The sequence below is a fragment of the Pristiophorus japonicus genome, chromosome 5 (genome assembly GCF_044704955.1).
Source record: "Pristiophorus japonicus isolate sPriJap1 chromosome 5, sPriJap1.hap1, whole genome shotgun sequence".
Taxonomy (NCBI): domain Eukaryota; kingdom Metazoa; phylum Chordata; class Chondrichthyes; family Pristiophoridae; genus Pristiophorus; species Pristiophorus japonicus.
Window position 1 is genome coordinate 149,129,843 of NC_091981.1, and position 17,661 is coordinate 149,147,503.

General features: G+C 52.2%; 1 protein-coding gene across 1 annotated transcript in view; it reads right to left on the bottom strand.

Moving 5' to 3' along the window:
- Positions 1-17,661, bottom strand: part of scin (scinderin) — a 228,983-nt gene that overhangs the window by 77,945 nt on the left and 133,377 nt on the right. The window contains exon 6 of the mRNA XM_070881019.1: positions 16,108-16,240. Coding sequence (XP_070737120.1) covers positions 16,108-16,240 — 133 coding nt within the window. The remainder of the gene's footprint in view (positions 1-16,107; positions 16,241-17,661) is intronic.

The following is a 17,661-nucleotide window of genomic DNA, read 5'->3' on the forward strand; positions in this document are numbered from 1 at the left end:
TGTTGCCTTCTCTCCCCTCCCTCCAGAGGACAGTCAGCAGTTGGTTAGTAGAAAACTGACAAGTGTGGTGTAACCATTGCTAGACAGGCAGCAGGTACTAGGAACCCCTCCGAAACACCATAGTGAGCAGCACAACTCACCATAAACTGTGTGAGTGCACAGCTGGCATGCTCCTTAACATACCACACACACACTATAGTCCATTGAATGGTGTTCCACTGGTTTAAGGTGCAAAGCCTCAGCAGCAACCGCTTCCCTTCTACAATCCAAGCAAGTTAAGCACCAAACTCTAGATGCATGAGCACATTCTCACATACTCAAGATTCCAGCAGTTGTCACCCCAAGCTTCAGTTTTCTCATATATATTACATTTAGTGCTTCTATATTTCAGATAGTGGGAGAACAATATCCATGCATCACCACCTCATTGCTAAAGCCCATAAAAACAGAGAGCTGGCGTATATTCCTCACTCTTTCACAATCTGAACTGCCAAAGCATTTAATTTGAAAGTAGTTTTTATTAGAGCTAGCCGCTCTACCTGCGAGAATAGATCCAGCTGCATTTCAAACAGCTTAATCTTCATTTGCAGCACTTTAAGAAGAAAGCCCATCACCACCTTCTCAGGGTATTAAGTGCCAGCCTTGCCAGGAACGCCCACATCTCGAGGATGAAAAATAGTGTTCCTGTTGCCTTTGCTATCTTAAATCTGCAAAACTGTTTCTAACATCGCAGCTAACTCGGTGGTCCTATTGCACATGCGATGAAGTAGCATTGGTTAAAAATAGTGATCTTGTACCAGGAGGAGCAAGTTGAGCAGCTCAAGGTGAAGTAAGCATGATCCAGGAGCTGCTATGAATGAGAGGATTAGCTAAAGAGTCCAAAGGATCAAAAAAGGTCCAAAGAAAGGAGCTTCCAAACCAACACCAACAAAAGTGTAACTCAACAACAATGACTTGTATTTATATAGCACCTTTAACATAGTAAAACGTCCCAAGGCACTTCACAGGAGCATTATCAAACAACATTTGACACTGAGCCACATAAGAAGTTAGGGCAGACGTCCAAAAGCTTGGTCAAAGAGGTAGGTTTTAAGCAGTGTCTTAAAGGACAAATGATGTTGGTGCGATAATGTGCAATTGGTAAAAATTGGTCATTTAGTTATCTACATATCTACGGCAATTACACTTTTAAAAGTAATTAATTGAATGTAAAGGATTTTGGGACATCCTGAGGATATAATAAGGCTCTATGCATTTGGAAGATCTTTCTTTCTTGACTCGATTTGTGTCAGATTAATTTTATGTTAATGATTCACGTTGGTACCATTTCCTCAAATTGTAATAAAATTGACCTCAGAGTTTGTTATTTTGTATTTTTATGAAATAATGAGTATTGTCGGTATGCACATTAAACCAAGAAAACAATCAAAATGATGAAAGAACAGGGTCTGTCGTACCACTAACGTCCTGATGGTGGTGCTGTTGACAACAAAGACTTTTCATAGCTCATTGGCACCACCAGCTGAAACCTAGTGGTAATGCTGAAGTTTGTAATGCGCAAAAGTGGTTGAAAATAATGGTTGTGACTACCTGTTCCTCAGGCAAAAGCAGGGCTGGGTATTTAAGAAAATGACTGTGTACTTACGCAAAATAATTCAATTGTACATATGCAAAACAGGTCTCAAACACGCAGCTGAGAAATGCTCTGCTTACAACTATTTGAGTAGAAACTTTAAATCAAGTGCCTGGAACAGCTCCACAATCTATAAATCAAGTACCCCCTTGATAAAGGGGCACTACAACCGGCAAATTAAACAAATTAAACTTTAAACTTTAAACGATCAAATTAAAATTTGGTTGCCAGGGGGTGATGATGTCACTCCGCCCACCTCTCGCCGAAGGCCGCGAGTGTACCGGTGGACACTGTGTGCTCCACCTCCAGGAAGAGAGGCAGGCAGTCGGGCTGAACAACCAATTCGACCGCCCGCTGCCTGGACCGGGTGATGGCCACCTTGGCCATGCCCACTCCCCTCCCCTCCGCACAGGGTGCCCAAAGACCAGGACCGTGGGACTGAAGTGCAACCAGAATTTGAGGAGCAACCCCTTTAAATAATGGAAGAGGGGCTGCAACCTCACACAATGTACATAAACATGGAACGCGGACTCTTCAGAACGCAGAAATTGCAGGCGGCCTGAGAATCCGTGAACCGACTTAAAAACATTTATCCTCCAGGCCAATTCCCCAATAAAGGGAGGAACCCACCTCCTTCAGACGGCAAGATGGTGCGCCATGGCGTGTCCGGACATCAAACGAGGATGGCAAAGTAGAGAGTGTGCAAGAGCAGCCCGTACAGGAATACCCTCCGTGAAGAACTGAAAGGAATGGAGGGAATTTCACGGAGGAGGCTCAAGTTGTGAGGCGCCGGCTCCCGAGGGAGGTTTTGGGGCTTGGTGCTGATGAGGAATTCCGTCCGGATAGGGGTCAGTTCGGACGGGATCGCCCCACGTGCTTGAGCATCCTTGACACACCTAACAGAGTCAGGGCCCAGTGCTGTTTTTAGCAACTCGATGGCATTGGCCACGCGCCGGACATCAGCCCAGGACAGGCGCCGTGTCAGCTCCTCTGGCGCCATCCAGCCCGCTCCTCCGCCATCGAGCAGGTCCCTGACGCTGGTCACCTTGCCAAACACAGCCCTCTCATTCGCCTGCCACCTAAAACTGCAGTCGTGGAGGTATGGATTCTGAGCAGTGGCCCCCAAAGGATAGCCGCTTCTCCAGACGGGGGAGAACTGGGCTTGGTGGTGACTCTGTTCCAGACCCTGATGAGGTCCTGGTAAAAGGCAGCCAACCCCCGCATGGAGGTCCTAATGCCCCCCAGGCCCACAAACAGGAGCTGCGTGTCATAATTGAGGCAGTACTGCTGGCGGAAGAAATACGTCGCCAGCGCACACCACCTAGGAGGGGGCTCAAAGTAGAGGTATCTCTGTAGGGTCTGAAGACAGAAAGTCGCATGCAGGATGCTGACGCACACCAACGACTGACCGCCCTCCCTAAGCAGGAGACTCAAAACTGCAGCAGAAGTCTACCAGCTTCTTCTGTATCTTGGCGACAAACGCAGGGGGAGGGGTCAAAGTGACCAGCCGGTACCACAGCATAACGGCCACCAGCTGATTTATGACTAGCGCTCGACCCCTGTAGGACAGCACTCAGAGCAGTCCTGTCCAGCGCCCTAGGCGAGCGGCAACTTTGGCCTCCAGCTCCTGCCAGTTCACCGGCCAGGCTTCCTCGTCAGGGCTCAGGTAGACTCCCAGATAGAGGAGATGGGTCGTGCTCCAAGCAAAAAGCCTGAGCTCCTCCGGCAGGGAGTCCACCCGCCACTGACCCACCAGGAGTCCAGAACATTTCTCCCAGTTGATCCTGACGGAGGATGTGGCCGAGTAAATCTCCTGGCACTCACGCATCCTCCGCAGGTCAATGGGATCCTCGACCATGAGAGGACGACCTCCATGCCCGGCCCTTGCAGAGCCAGTCCTGTCAACCTCGTCCGCAGGAGGTGCAGGAAAGGCTCATGCAGATGGCATATAACTGGCCGAACATGGGGCATCCCACCTCTCTCTCAAAGCGAACGGGCGCCGTCAAAGACCCGTTAACCTTAATCAGACACTCCGTGGCGGCGTACAAAAGTCGGATCCGGCCGATGAAATGCGTCGCGAACCCGAAAGCACGCAGAGTTCCGAACAGATATTCGTGATCCACCCTGTCGAATGCCTTTTCTTGGTCTAGGGATAGGAAGGTGACCGACAGACCAGCCTCCTGGGAATGATGGATCAGGTCCCGGACCAGATGGATGTTATCGTGGATTGTCCGGCTCGGGACTGTGTAGGACTGGTCGGGGTGGATCATGTGGTCCAGCACGGCGCCAAGGCGAGCAGACATCACCCTGGCAAAGATTTTGTAATCTGTGCTGAGGAGGGAGACCAGGTGCCAGTTCTTTAGTAGGCAAAGATCGCCCTTCTTACGCAGCAGGATGACGACTGCCCTGCACCAATGGCGGCAGACTAGAAAAAGGGGAGGTGCAACGACACCTGGGTGTCATGGTTCATCAGTCACTGAAAGTGGGCACGCAGGTACAGCAGGTGGTAAAGAAGGCAAATGGTATGTTGGCCTTCATAGCGAGGGGATTTGAATATAGAAGCAGGGAGGTCTTACTGCAGTTGTACAGGGCCTTAGTGAGGCCTCACCTGGAATATTGTGTTCAGTTTTGATCTCCCAATCTGAGGAAGGACGTTCTTGCTATTGAGGGAGTGCAGCGAAGGTTCACCGGACTGATTCCAGGGATGGCTGGGCTGTCATATGAGGAGAGACTGGATTATCTGGGCCTTTATTCACTGGCGTTTAAAAGGATGAGAGAGGATCTCATAGAAACATTTAAGATTCTGACGGGACTGGACAGGTTAGATGTGGGAAGAATGTTCTCGATGTTGGGGAAGTCCAGAACCAGGGGACACAGTCTTAGGATAAGGGGTAGGCCATTTAGGACTGAGGTGAGGAGAAACTTCTTCACTCAGAGAGTTGTTGATGCCAGTTCATTGGATATATTCAAGAGGGAGTTAGATATGGCCCTTACAGCTAAAGGGATCAAGGGGTATGGAGAGAAAACAGGAAAGGGGTACTGAAGTTGCATGATCAGCCATGATCTTATTGAATGGCGGTGCAGGCTCGAAGGGCCGAATGGCCGACTCCTGCACCTATTTTCTATGTTTCTATGTTTCTATGTTTCCACGGTCAGCCCGTCCAGCCCCGGGGACTATCCACTCGAAAACTCGTTGAGGGCAGCGGTCAGCTCCGCCAAGTTTAGCGGAGTGTCCAGATTTTCGACGATTTTCGACGACCTCTGGGACGACCTTCGGCAGATCCTCCCACAAAAGTCTGCGCGCTTCCTCACAAAGGATCCGGACAGAACAGAGCCCCGTAATAGTCTCGGGCCCTGTTACTGATGCCCTCCGGATCCGAGACAAGAGATCCATCGTCTGCCAGCAGTGATGGTCTTCTTACAACTTTTTTTGGTTGGAAACAAAAATAATAGTGAAATCAAGTGCCCCCTGATCTGGGGGACACTCCAAACGCTTATCACAGCCCTTTTTATATTTTTTTTTGTGTTTTTTTTGGACCCTAAAATTGTAAATTTACAAGTGCCCCCTATAAAAGGGAAAGGGGGCACTAAAACCGGCAATTAAATTAAACTTTAAAACACATAAAATCAAATTAAAATTTGGTTACCGGGGGTAATAATGCACTCCAGTCCCTCCGGTGCCCACCTCTCACGGAAGGCCGCGAGCGTACCGGTGGACAACAGTTCTACAACTCTTTTGGGGGGGAACAAAATCAACATTAGATCAAGTGCCCCCCGCTCTGAGGGATAATCCAGACACTTTTAACTGCCCTCTTTTTTTATATTTTTTGGGTTTTATTGTGTTTTTAAAAAATGTTTTTGGGGGGGCATTAAAATTATATATTTTACAAGTGCCCCCTATAAAAGGGGAGGGGGACACTAAAAACCCAGCAATTAAAACAAATTAAACTTTAAAACATGTAAAATCAAATTAAAATTTGGTTGCCGGGGGTGATAATGCACTCCAGTCCATCCGGTGCCCACCTCTCGCGGAAGGCCGCGAGCGTACCGGTGGACACCGCGTGCTCCATCTCCAAGGACACCCTGGACCGGATGTAAAAGCGGAAGAGAGGCAGGCAGTCAGGCTGAACGACCCCCTCGACCGCCCGCTGCCTGGACCGGCTGATGGCACCCTTGGCCGTGCCCAGGAGCAGTCCTACGAAAAGGCACTCGGACCTACCCGCTCCCCTCCGCACAGGGTGCCCAAAGATCAGGAGTGTGGGACTGAAGTGCAGCCAGAAATTGAGGAGCAGCCCCTTTAAATAATGGAACAGGGGCTGCAACCTTGCACATTCTATAAAAACATGAAACACGGACTCTTCCAGACCGCAGAAATTGCAGGCGGCCTGGGAGCCCTTGAACCGGCTTAAAAATTTATTACATGGGACTGCTCCGTGCACCACCCTCCAGGCCAAGTCCCCGATAAATAGTGGAAGGACTCCTGCGTAGAGTGCACTCCATCGGGGACCCCCGCCTCCTCCGGACAGCAAGATGGTGCACCATGGCGTGTCCGGATGGCAGAGGAGGATGGCAAGGTTGAGAGTGGGCAGGAGCAGCCCGTACAGGAAACCCCTCCGCGCAGAACTGAATGGCACGGAGGGGATTTCCCCGAGGCGGCTCAAGTTGTGAGGTGCCAGCTCCCGAGGTAGGTTCCAGGATTTGGCGTCGATGAGGAATTCTGTCCGGACGGGGGGTCAGTTCGGACAGGATCTCTCCAAGTGCTTGAGCCTCCTCGACACACCTAACGGAGTCAGGGCCCAGAGCTGTTTTTAGCGCGGCGGACGTCGGCCGAATTTAGGCGCCATGCCAGCATGTCTGCCGCCATTCAGCCCACTTCTCCGCCATCGAGCAGGTCCCTGACTCTGGTCACCTCACCAGCCACAGCCCTCTCGTCCGACTGCCACCTAAAACCTCGGTCGTGGAGGTACGGATTCCCGAGCAGCGGCTCCTGCAGGACAGCCACCACGCCAGCCGGTGGAGAGCTGCGCTTGGTGGAGAGTTTGTTCCAGACCCTGGTGAGTTCCTTGTAAAAGACAGGCAGCCCGTGGATGGCGGTCCTGACGCCCCCCAAGCTCACAAACAGGAGCTGCGTGTCTTAGTTGAGGCTGTGCTGCTGGCGGAAGAAATACGTCATCAGCGCACGCCACCTAGGAGGGGGCTCGATGTAAAGGTATCTCTGCAGGGTCTGAAGACGGAAAGTTGCTAGCTGGGTGCTGACATACACCAACGACTGACCACCCTCCCTAAGCGGGAGACTTAAGACCGCAGCAGAGACCCAGTGCTTCCTGTTGTTCCAGAAGAAGTCCACCAGCTTCTTCTGTATCTTGGCGACAAACGCAGGGGGAGGGGTCAAAGTGACCAGCCGGTACCACAACATTGCGGCCACCAGCTGGTTTATGACTAGCGCTCGACCCCTGTAGGACAGCACTCGGAGCAGTCCTGTCCAGCACCCTAGGCGTGCGGCGACCTTGGCCTCCAGCTCCTGCCAGTTCGCCGGACAGGCTTCCTCGTCGGGGCTAAGGTAGACTCCCAGATAGAGGAGATGGGTCGTGCTCCAGGCAAAAGGCCTGAGCTCCTCCGGCAGGGAGTCCACCCGCCACTAACCCACCAGGAGTCCGGAACATTTCTCCCAGTTGATCCTGGCGGAGGACGCGGCCGAGTAAATCTCCTGGCACTCACGCATCCTCCGCAGGTCAGCGGGATCCTCTACCGCGAGGAGCACGTCATCGGCGTAAGCCGAGAGGACGACCTCCACGCCCGGCCCTTGCAGAGCCAGTCCCGTCAACCTCATCCGCAGGAGGCGCAGGAAAGGCTCCACGCAGACGGCGTATAACTGGCCGGACATGGGGCATCCCTGGTGCACCCCTCTCCTAAAGCGAAGGGGCGCCGTCAAGGACCCGTTAACCTTAATCAGACACTCCGCGGCGGCGTACAGAAGTCGGATCCGGGCGACGAAATGCGTTCCAAACTCGAAAGCGCGCAGAGTTCCGAGCAGATAGTCGTGATCCACCCTGTCGAACGCCTTCTCTTGGTCGAGGGATAGGAAGGCGACCGACAGACCAGCCTCCTGGGAGTGATGGATGAGGTCCCGGACCAGATGGATGTTATCGTGGATTGTCCGGCCCGGGACCGTGTAGGACTGGTCGGGGTGGATCATGTGGTCCAGCACGGCGCCAAGGCGAGCAGACATCGACCTGGCAAAGATTTTGTAGTCCGTGCTGAGGAGGAAGACCAGGCGCCAGTTCTTAAGGAGGAGGAGATCGCCCTTCTTAGGCAGCAGGACGATGACTGCCCTGCGCCAAGAGAGGGGCATCTCCCCGGTCGCCAGACTTTCCCCCAGGACCCGCGCGTAGTCGCCCACCAGGACATCCCAGAACGCCCTGTGGAACTCCACGGTCAGCCCGTCCAGCCCCGGGGCTTTTCCCTTCGAGAGCCGGTCGAGGGCGCTGGTCAGCTCCGCCAGGCTTAGCATGGCTTCCAGATTTTCGGCGCCCTCCGGGCCGACCTTCGGCAGGTCCTCCCACAAAACTCTATGCGCTTCCTCGCTGGACGACTCCGGAGAGAACAGAGCCCCGTAATAGTCTTAGGCCCTGTTACTGATGCCCTCCGGATCCGAGACAAGAGATCTGTCGTCTGCCAGCAGCGATGGTCTGCTTACAACTCTTTTAGAGTAAACAAAACAAACATTAGATCAAGTGCCCCCGATCTGGGGGACATTCCACACATTTCCCAAGGCACTTTTTTTTTGTTTTTTTTTGGTTTTTTTGTATTTTTGTAGTTTTTTTTGGTGTTTTTTTTTGGGGCTCTAAGACCATAATTTACAAGTGCCCCCTATAAAAGGGGAGGGGGACACTAAAACCAGCATTTAAAACAAATTAAACTTTAAAACATATAAAATCAAATTAAAATTTGGAGGAACTCCAGTCCCTCCGGTGCCCACCTCTCGCGGAAGGCCGCGAGCGTACCGGTGGACACCGCATGCTCCATCTCCAAGGACACCCTGGACCGGATGTAAGAGCGGAAGAGAGGCAGGCAGTCAGGCTGAACGACCCCCTCGACCGCCCGCTGCCTGGACCGGCTGATGGCACCCTTGGCCGTGCCCAGGAGCAGTCCTACGAGGAGGCCTTCGGACCTACCCGCTCCCCTCCGCACAGGGTGCCCAAAGATCAGGAGAGTGGGACTGAAGTGCAACCAGAATTTCAGGAGCAGCCCCTTTAAATAATGGAACAGGGGCTGCATCCTCACGCAATCAATAAAAACGTGGAACACGGACTCTTCCAGACCGCAGAAATTGCAGGCGGCCTGGGAGCCCGTGAACCGGCTTAAAAATTTGTTGCACGGGACTGCTCCGTGCATCACCCTCCAGGCCAAGTCCCCAATAAATAGTGGGAGGACTCCCGCGTACAGTGCACTCCATCGGGGACCCCCGCCTCCTCCGACGCCATGGCGCGTCCGGACGGCAGGCGAGGATGGCAAAGTTGAGAGTGTGCAGGAGCAGCCCGTACAGGAAACCCCTCCGCGCGGAACTGAAAGGCACGGAGGGGATTTCCCCGAGGCGGCTCAAGTTGTGAGGCGCCGAATCCCGAGGGAGGTTCCGGGGTTTGGCGCCGATGAGGAATTCCGTCCGGACGGGGGTCAGTTCGGACTGGATCTCCCCACGTGCTTGAGCCTCCTCGACACACCTAACGGAGTCAGGGCCCAGAGCTGTTTTCAGCGACTCGATGGCATCGGCCGCGCGGCGGACGACGGACAAATTTAGGCGCCGCGCCAGCGTGCCTGGCGCCATCCAGCCCGCTCCTCCGCCATCGAGCAGGTCCCTGACCCTGGTCACCTCGCCAGCCACAGCCCTCTCGTCCAACTGCCACCTAAAACCTCGGTCGTGGAGGTACGGATTCCCGAGCAGCGGCTCCTGCAGGACAGCCGCCACTCCAGCCGGTGGAGAGCTGCGCTTGGTGGAGACTTTGTTCCAGACCCTGGTGAGTTCCTTGTAAAAGGCAGGCAGCTCCTGGACGGCGGTCCTGACGCCCCCCAAGCTCACAAACAGGAGCTGCGTGTCGCAGTTGAGGCTGTGCTGCTGGCGGAAGAAATACGTCGCCAGTGCATGCCACCTAGGAGGGGGCTCGACGTAAAGGTATCTCTGCAGGGTCTGAAGACGGAAAGTCACAAGGAAGGTGCTGACGCACACCAACGACTGACCGCCCTCCTCAAGCGGGAGACTCAGGACCGCGGCAGAGACCCAGTGCTTCCTGTTGTTCCAGAAGAATTCCACCAGCTTCTTCTGTATCTTGGCGACAAACGCAGGGGGAGGGGTCAAAGTGACCAGCCGGTATCACAGCATAGCGACCACCAGCTGGTTTATGACTAGCGCTCGACCCCTGTAGGACAGCACTCGGAGCAGTCCTGTCCAGCGCCCTAGGCGAGCGGCGACCTTGGCCTCCAGCTCCTGCCAGTTCGCTGGCCAGGCTCCCTCGTCGGGGCTAAGGTAGACTCCCAGATAGAGGAGATGGGTCGTGCTCCAGGCAAAAGGCCTGAGCTCCTCCGGCAGGGAATCCACCCGCCACTAACCCACCAGGAGTCCAGAACATTTCTCCCAGTTGATCCTGACGGAGGATGCGGCCGAGTAAATCTCCTGGCACTGACGCCTCCTCCGCAGGTCACCGGGATCCTCTACCGTGAGGAGCACGTCATCGGCGTAAGCTGAGAGGACGACCTCCATGCCCAGCCCTTGCAGAGCCAGTCCCATCAACCTCGTCTGCAAGAGGCGCAGGAAAGGCTCCACGCAGATGGCATATAACTGGCCGGATATGGGGCATCCCTGGCGCACCCCTCTCCTAAAGCGAAGGGGTGCCGTCAAGGACCCGTTAAACATAAATAGACACTCCGCGGCGGCGTACAAAAGTCGGATCCGGGCGACGAAATGCGTCCCGAACCCGAAAGCGCGCAGAGTTCCGAACAGACAATCATGATCCACTCTGTCGAACGCCTTCTCTTGGTCGAGGGATAGGAATGCGACCGACAGACCAGCCTCCTGGGAATGATGGATGAGGTCCCGGACCAGATGGATGTTATTGTGGATTATCCGGCCCGGGACCATGTAGGACTGGTCGGGGTGGATCAGGTGGTCCAGCACGGCACCAAGGCGAGCAGACATCACCCTGGCGAAGATTTTGTAGTCCATGCTGAGGAGGGAGACCGGGCGCCAAGAGAGAGGCATCTCCCCGGTCGCCAGACTTTCCCCAGGACCCGCGCGTAGTCGCCCCCCAGGACGTCCCAGAACGCCCTGTGGAACTCCATGGTCAGCCCGTCCAGCCCCGGGGCTTTTCCCCTCGAGAGCCGGTCGAGGGCGCCGGTCAGCCACCTTAATTGATGGAACTTATTACCAATTATTACCATGGTATCACTAACACCGCGCACATGGTAGCTAGTCATGTCATGTATGTAACCTTCATGTAACTGTAACCTTCATGTAACAAGACTGCATACTGTATACAGGTAAGAAATGCACACCTTGACCACAGGGGGTGAACTTGTGGGAGATACTCCTCACCTGGTCATCCAGGTATATAAAGGGAGGTCCCACGCAGGGTCATCACTTCTTGATCCTGTGAATAAAGGTTCAGGTCACAGAGTGACCTTGTCTGCAGAATGTGTCTTGTGTGAATTTATATTCGTGTGTAAGGACACTACGAGAAACGGGAATTAACGACTCACGAGAATGGCCACCGGTAGCACAGAGGAACGGTACTAGGTTGGTGAGGACTGGGACGATTTTGTTGAGAGGCTCCAGCAGAGCTTTGTCACGAAGGACTGGCTGGGAGATGCAGCGGCTGGCAAGCGAAGGGCGCATATACTGACCAGCTGTGGACCTAAGACGTATGCGCTGATGAAAGACCTGCTCGCACCCGAGAAGCCGGCGGACAAAACTTTTGAAGAGCTCAGCAAACTGATCGGTGAGCACCTCAAACCAGCGAGCAGTATACACATGGCCCGACACCGATTCTATACACGTCGACGTCGGGAAGGACAGAGCATACCGGACTTCGTTGCGGACCTTCGGCGCTTGGCCAGCCTCTGTAAGTTCACAGATGCCTGCAGGGGGGAGATGTTAAGGGATTTCTTCATTGAGGGCATTGGTCATGCTGGGATTTTCAGAAAGCTAATTGAGACCAAGGACTTGACCTTGGAAGCGATGGCGTTGATGGCTCAGACCTTCATGGCGAGGGAGGAGGAAACCAAGATAATATATGCGCGCAACTCTGCTTCCAACATGGCGATGGATCAGGGAGTTAACATTGTAAATGCGACTCAGAACCCCGCAGGCAGGCAGGGCAATTCGACACGACAGACTCTAGAGTGGGTCCTCAACAGAGACAATGGTAGGTTGAACGGACATTTACACCATCACAGTGGACAATGCGTCCCGGGATGGGGCCATTGACACCCACTAACAGAGTGCTCAAGAGTAATCAAAGAGACAATCAGAGAGGAATGCCTGGTAACAGCTCTTTTGTTCACAACAATGTCAGCTCATGTTGGAGGTGCGGGGGGCCAGACATGCTGCAAAAACCTGTAGGTTTCAACAATTTATCTGTAGAAATTGTAACTTCAGTGAACATTTAGCCCAGAATGTGCAGGAAGCCCGCAGCAAGGCTAATTTACGAGGCAGATGAACCACAAGAGGGGTCTGCAATGCAGGTTGATGCCTGGGGCAAAGCAATGGACGCTGAAGTTCGGCGGGTTCATGTGGCAAACATCCAAAGCTCATATACCAAAACGCCACTTATGATGATGAAAGTCCAATTAAACGGCATCCATGGTACACATGGAGCTGGACACAGGGGCCAGCCAGTCACTTATGAGTATCCAACAATTCGAGAAACTATGGCCACTCAGAGCTAGCAGACCCAAACTAGAACGCATTGACACGCAATTACAGACGTACACCAAAGAGATCATCACAGTGCTAGGCAATGCAATGTTGGTGGTCACACATAATGGATCAGAAAACCGGCTGCCACTCTGGATTGTCCCGGGAAATGGTCCCGTGCTTTTGGGGAGGAGCTGGCTAGCCGAGATGAACTGGAAATGGGGGGATGTGCACGCCATTTCATCTGTGGAGTGAAGTTCATGCTCACAGGTCCTACAGAAATTTGAGTCACTATTTGAACCTGGTGTCGGGACTTTCAAAGGTATCAAAGTAGTGATACGCATCACCCCGGACGCCAAGCCAGTGCACCACAAAGCCAGAGCTGTGCCGTATGTGATGCAGGAGAAAATTGAGAGTGAGTTGGAAAGGTTGCTAAGAGAGGGCATAATTTCGCCCTTTGAATTCAGCGACTGGGCAAGCCCCATCGTCCCTGTCCTAAAAACGGATGGCTCGGTCAGGATCTGTGGCGACTACAAGGCCACTATCAACCGAATGTCACTGCAAGACCAATACCCGCTTCCGAGAGTGGAGGATCTTTTGCCACGCTGGCAGGCGGCAAATTGTTCACCAAGTTGGCCCTCACTTCGGCCTACATGACCCAGGAACTGGCCGAAGAATCCAAGCTACTGACCACCATCACTACGCACAAGGGGCTGTTTGTCTACAACAGGTGTCCATTTGGCATTCGATCAGCGGCCGCTATCTTTCAAAGGAACATGGAAAGTCTGCTCAAATCCATCCCTGGAACAATCGTATTTCGGGACGACATCCTTATCACGGGTCGATACACTGGGGAACATCTCCACAACCTGGAGGAGGTGCTATGCTGACTGAACCGGGTAGGCATGTGACTAAAGAAGTCCAAGTGTGTGTTTTTGGCCCCAGAGGTTGAGTTTTTGGGCAGGAGGGTTGCCGCAGACGGGATCCGGCCTACCGAATCCAAAACAGAGGCGATTCATCGAGCGCCCAGGCCCGGCAACACATCGGAGTTGCGTTCCTTTCTGGGACTCTTGAACTATTTCGGGAACTTTCTGCCGAACTTAAGCACATTGTTGGAGCTGCTACACGTGCTCCTGCGTAAGGGTTGCGATTGGTTTTGGGGGGACTGTCAGGAACGGGCTTTCAATCGGGCGCGGAACCTGCTTTGTTCTAATAAGCTGTTGACCCTGTACAACCCCTGTAAGAAATTGGTTTTGACATGTGATGCATCATTCTATGGGGTTGGGTGCGTATTGCAGCAGAGTAATGATGAGCGCCAATTCCAACCTGTGGCTTAAGCCTCCAGGTCACTCTCCCAAGCAGAAAGGGGATATGGGATGATTGAAAAGGAAGCATTCGCATGTGTCTACGGGGTGAAAAAGATGCACCTGTACCTTTTTGGCAGAAGGTTCGATTAGAAACGGACCACAAACCATTAACATCCCTGCTCTCAGACAGCAAAGCTGTCAATGCCAATGCGTCAGCTCGCATACAGCGAAAGGCTCTCACGCTGGCTGCGTATGACTACACCATACTGCACCGGCCAGGCACCGAAAATTGCGCTGACGCGCTCAGCAGGCTTCCACTGGCCACCACTGAGGGGGCAGCGGAGCAAAGCGCTGAGATGGTCATGGCTGTTGATGCCTTTGACAGCGCAGTCTTCACCATCACAGCCCGCCAGATCAAAATCTGGACCAACAGAGATACGCTCCTATCCTTGATTAAGAAATGTGTCCTGACTGTGAATTGGGCGCCAGCACATGGAGCATGCCTTGAGGAGGTCAGACCGTTTCACAGACGGATGGATGAGCTCTCCATCCAAGCCGACTGCCTACTATGGGGCAGCTGGGTAGTCATGCCCCAGAAGGGAAAGGAAGCATTCATCAGGGAACTCCACAGCGAGCACCCAGGCATCGTGCTAATGAAGGCCTTTCCCTGGTCACATGTATGGTGGCCGGGAATTGACTCAGACCTGGAACACTGTGTGCACGACGTGTGCCCAGCTGGGCAATGCCCCCAGGGAGGCCCCTCTCAGCCCGTGGCCCTGGCCCACCAGACCATGGTCACGTATTCACGTAGACTACGCGGGCCCGTTCATGGGAAAAATGTTCCTCATTGTTGTTGATGCGTACTCGAAATGGATCGAGTGCATCATATTGAATTCGTGCACGACATCCACCACTGTGGAGAGTCTGCATGCGGTCTTTGCGACCCACGGCTTGCCGGACATCCTGGTTAGTGATAACGGCCCGTGTTTCACTAGCTATGACTTCCGGGAGTTCATGTCGGGTAATGGCATCAAACATGTCAGGACAGCGCCGTTCAAGCCGGTTTCCAATGGCCAGGCGGAATGTGTGGTCCAAATCATAAAACAAGGCATGGTCCGGATTCAAGGACCCTCCCTTCAATGCCGCCTATCGCGCCTCCTGCTGGCCTATAGGTCCCGACTGCATTCGGTCAAGGGAGTCCCACCCGCGGAACTACTCATGAAACGTACACTTAAAACTCGGCTGTCCCTCATTCAACCAGTCCTGTCAGACATTGTTGAGGGCAAGCGCCAGTCCCAAAATGAGTGCCATGACCGTAACTCAAAGGGGAGATGTATAGAAATCGATGACCCGGTATTTGTTCTTAATCACACTTTGTGGCCCAAGTGCCTTGAGGGTACTGTAATTGGCAAAGAGGGGAATAGGGTCATAGTGGTCAGACTTAACAAAGGACAGATATGCCGCAAGCATCTGGACCAAGTAAAAAAAAGGTTCAGCATGGATACTGAGGAACCTGAGGAAGATCATGAGATGCTGCCCACACCACCGCCAGTGAACGAGCAACAAGAACTTTCAGCAGCATGCACAGTCCCTGCAGCCAGCCCGGACAGGCCGGAATCACCACAGGTGACAGAGACGCATGCCAAGGCTCAACAACCAGAGCCCCAACTGCGGCGCTCCACGAGAGAGCGTCAACCGCCTGAAAAACTTAATCTTTGACCCCATAAGACGTTGGGGGGGAGGTGATGTCGTGTATGTAACCTTCATGTAACCGTAACCTTCATGTAACAACACTGCATACTGTATACACCTAAGAAATGCACACCTTAACCACAGGGGGTGAACTTGTGGGAGACACTCCTTACCTGGTCATCCAGGTATATAAAGGGAGGTCCCACGCAGGGTCATCACTTCTTGGTCCTGTGAATAAAGGTTCGGGTCACAGAGTGACCTTGTCTGCAGAATGTCCCTCGTGTGAATTTATCGTAGTGTGTAAGGACACTACAAGTACCTTATCATTTTTTTATCTTTATGCAGGCATTGTGTTTTTTATTGCATAAAATATTAATAGAGATCAATATTTGTAGAATAAAAGTATCAGCTGGAGAAAACTTTGGTGTTTATGATCTACACACAGCAACACCAGTAGCCTTGTGTAATATACATTCTAAAATAAAAACTAGACATACACAGCAAGTTTACAGACATCTGTGAAGAAAAAACATAGGCTAATCCTTCTTCAGTACTGCTAAAATTCTTACCCTTCCAAACAAATATCTTTCTGTCTGCTCCATTGTCCAGTATGAAGCACTCTTCAGTCAAGAGCAAGTCACATGAGAATGGGTTTTCTGCTGACACCAATGACACTTGCATAGACCCACTGGCATCTGAAACCTGAGAGAAGAGGATTTCATAAAAATTATATCTATCATTACTGAATAAATGTTAACACCTCTGTATGCTAATATGCAGTTCTATGGGCACAGGCACACTCCAGTATGTTATCCAATTGGGCTATTATCCATTTTGAGTCCAGAGTAAGTAGCATCTGATCATGGAGGAAGTCAAAGCAAAACCCAATCCTTTCCACAGCCAATGTTGCTATCCGCGAACTTTCCAGTAGGGCTCAGTGGATAGTGATCAGGAGCAGGGAGCTGGACTGTTTTCCCCTTTCTAAACCAATTCCAGGACTCCTTTTACCATTCCAGCTGAGATCACCTAATTCAGCACAAATCACTGATCAAATTCAGAATCTTGCACAGCTGTACAAACCATAACCACACAAGGTGGTGCATTTAATCATTAAACTATTGGTGGTAAAGCCAGTTACAATGGAGGTCGTGAAGGTTGTGCAGCCGTTTTTTAAGCATGTGAATTTCCTGTTTTTCTGATAAAATGTAACACTTTTCCATACTGCAAAGCAAAGTGCATGATGTTTCAGTAAATCCTTATCTGCTATTAGAATTCTAATCTCTCATCATAATCCTGTAAACCACCCTCACTTCCTGTCATATGACAAGAACGACAAATAAATGACACCTTGGCCATAATGGCAGAAACAAGAGTCCTATTACAATAAAGAGTCCAGTTTGGAATTTTAAAACAAGCTATTCATGCAAAAGGGCCACAGCCAATAGCAAGGATGCTAAATCAAATTCAAGACATATTTTCTCTCCGATTAATGTAATGTTGCCTCTGGCCTGGTGCAGCTGCAGTACATAAGATGGAAGTACAGTCCATAAGATGGAGGTTAAGTTCATAAGATGGAGCAACAATCCATAAGATGGAGAAACAATCCATAAGGTGGCAGTGCAGTCCATAAGATGGAGCTGCAGTCCATAAGTGTGCTGTCATCACTAAGATCCAGGTCCATTCCTGTATCATCATCACTAAGATGTAGATAGACTTACAGGTGCCGAAATTGGCCCCGACTGAAAAGGGCAGCAGCTACCAATCTTGAAAAGCAGAGCGAAATTCAGATCTTTGTACTTTTTTTTTGTTCTGGGTAGTGAAGTCAGGTTGCGGCGGGACGGAAGTGCGTGGGGAGCGGGGCAGAAGTCGGTATGCGAGACGCGGATGGCCCGCGTCGCGCTGATGCGCAGCAACATCCATCCCCTTCAGTTAAAAGGGGTGGCCACTGCGAACTCTGCAGCCATGTTAGTGGCACCCACTGTGTCACGAGGGAGGGTTTCAGCCGGGCCAGCGGTCCAGCAGCCACAAGGGTGCTTGTTGGCAGCCCGGCCGAACCCAGGACCGTCATTGTCAGGCCGACTTCAGAGTCGGCCGACAATTAAAATAAAATGGCTGCCGCGGCA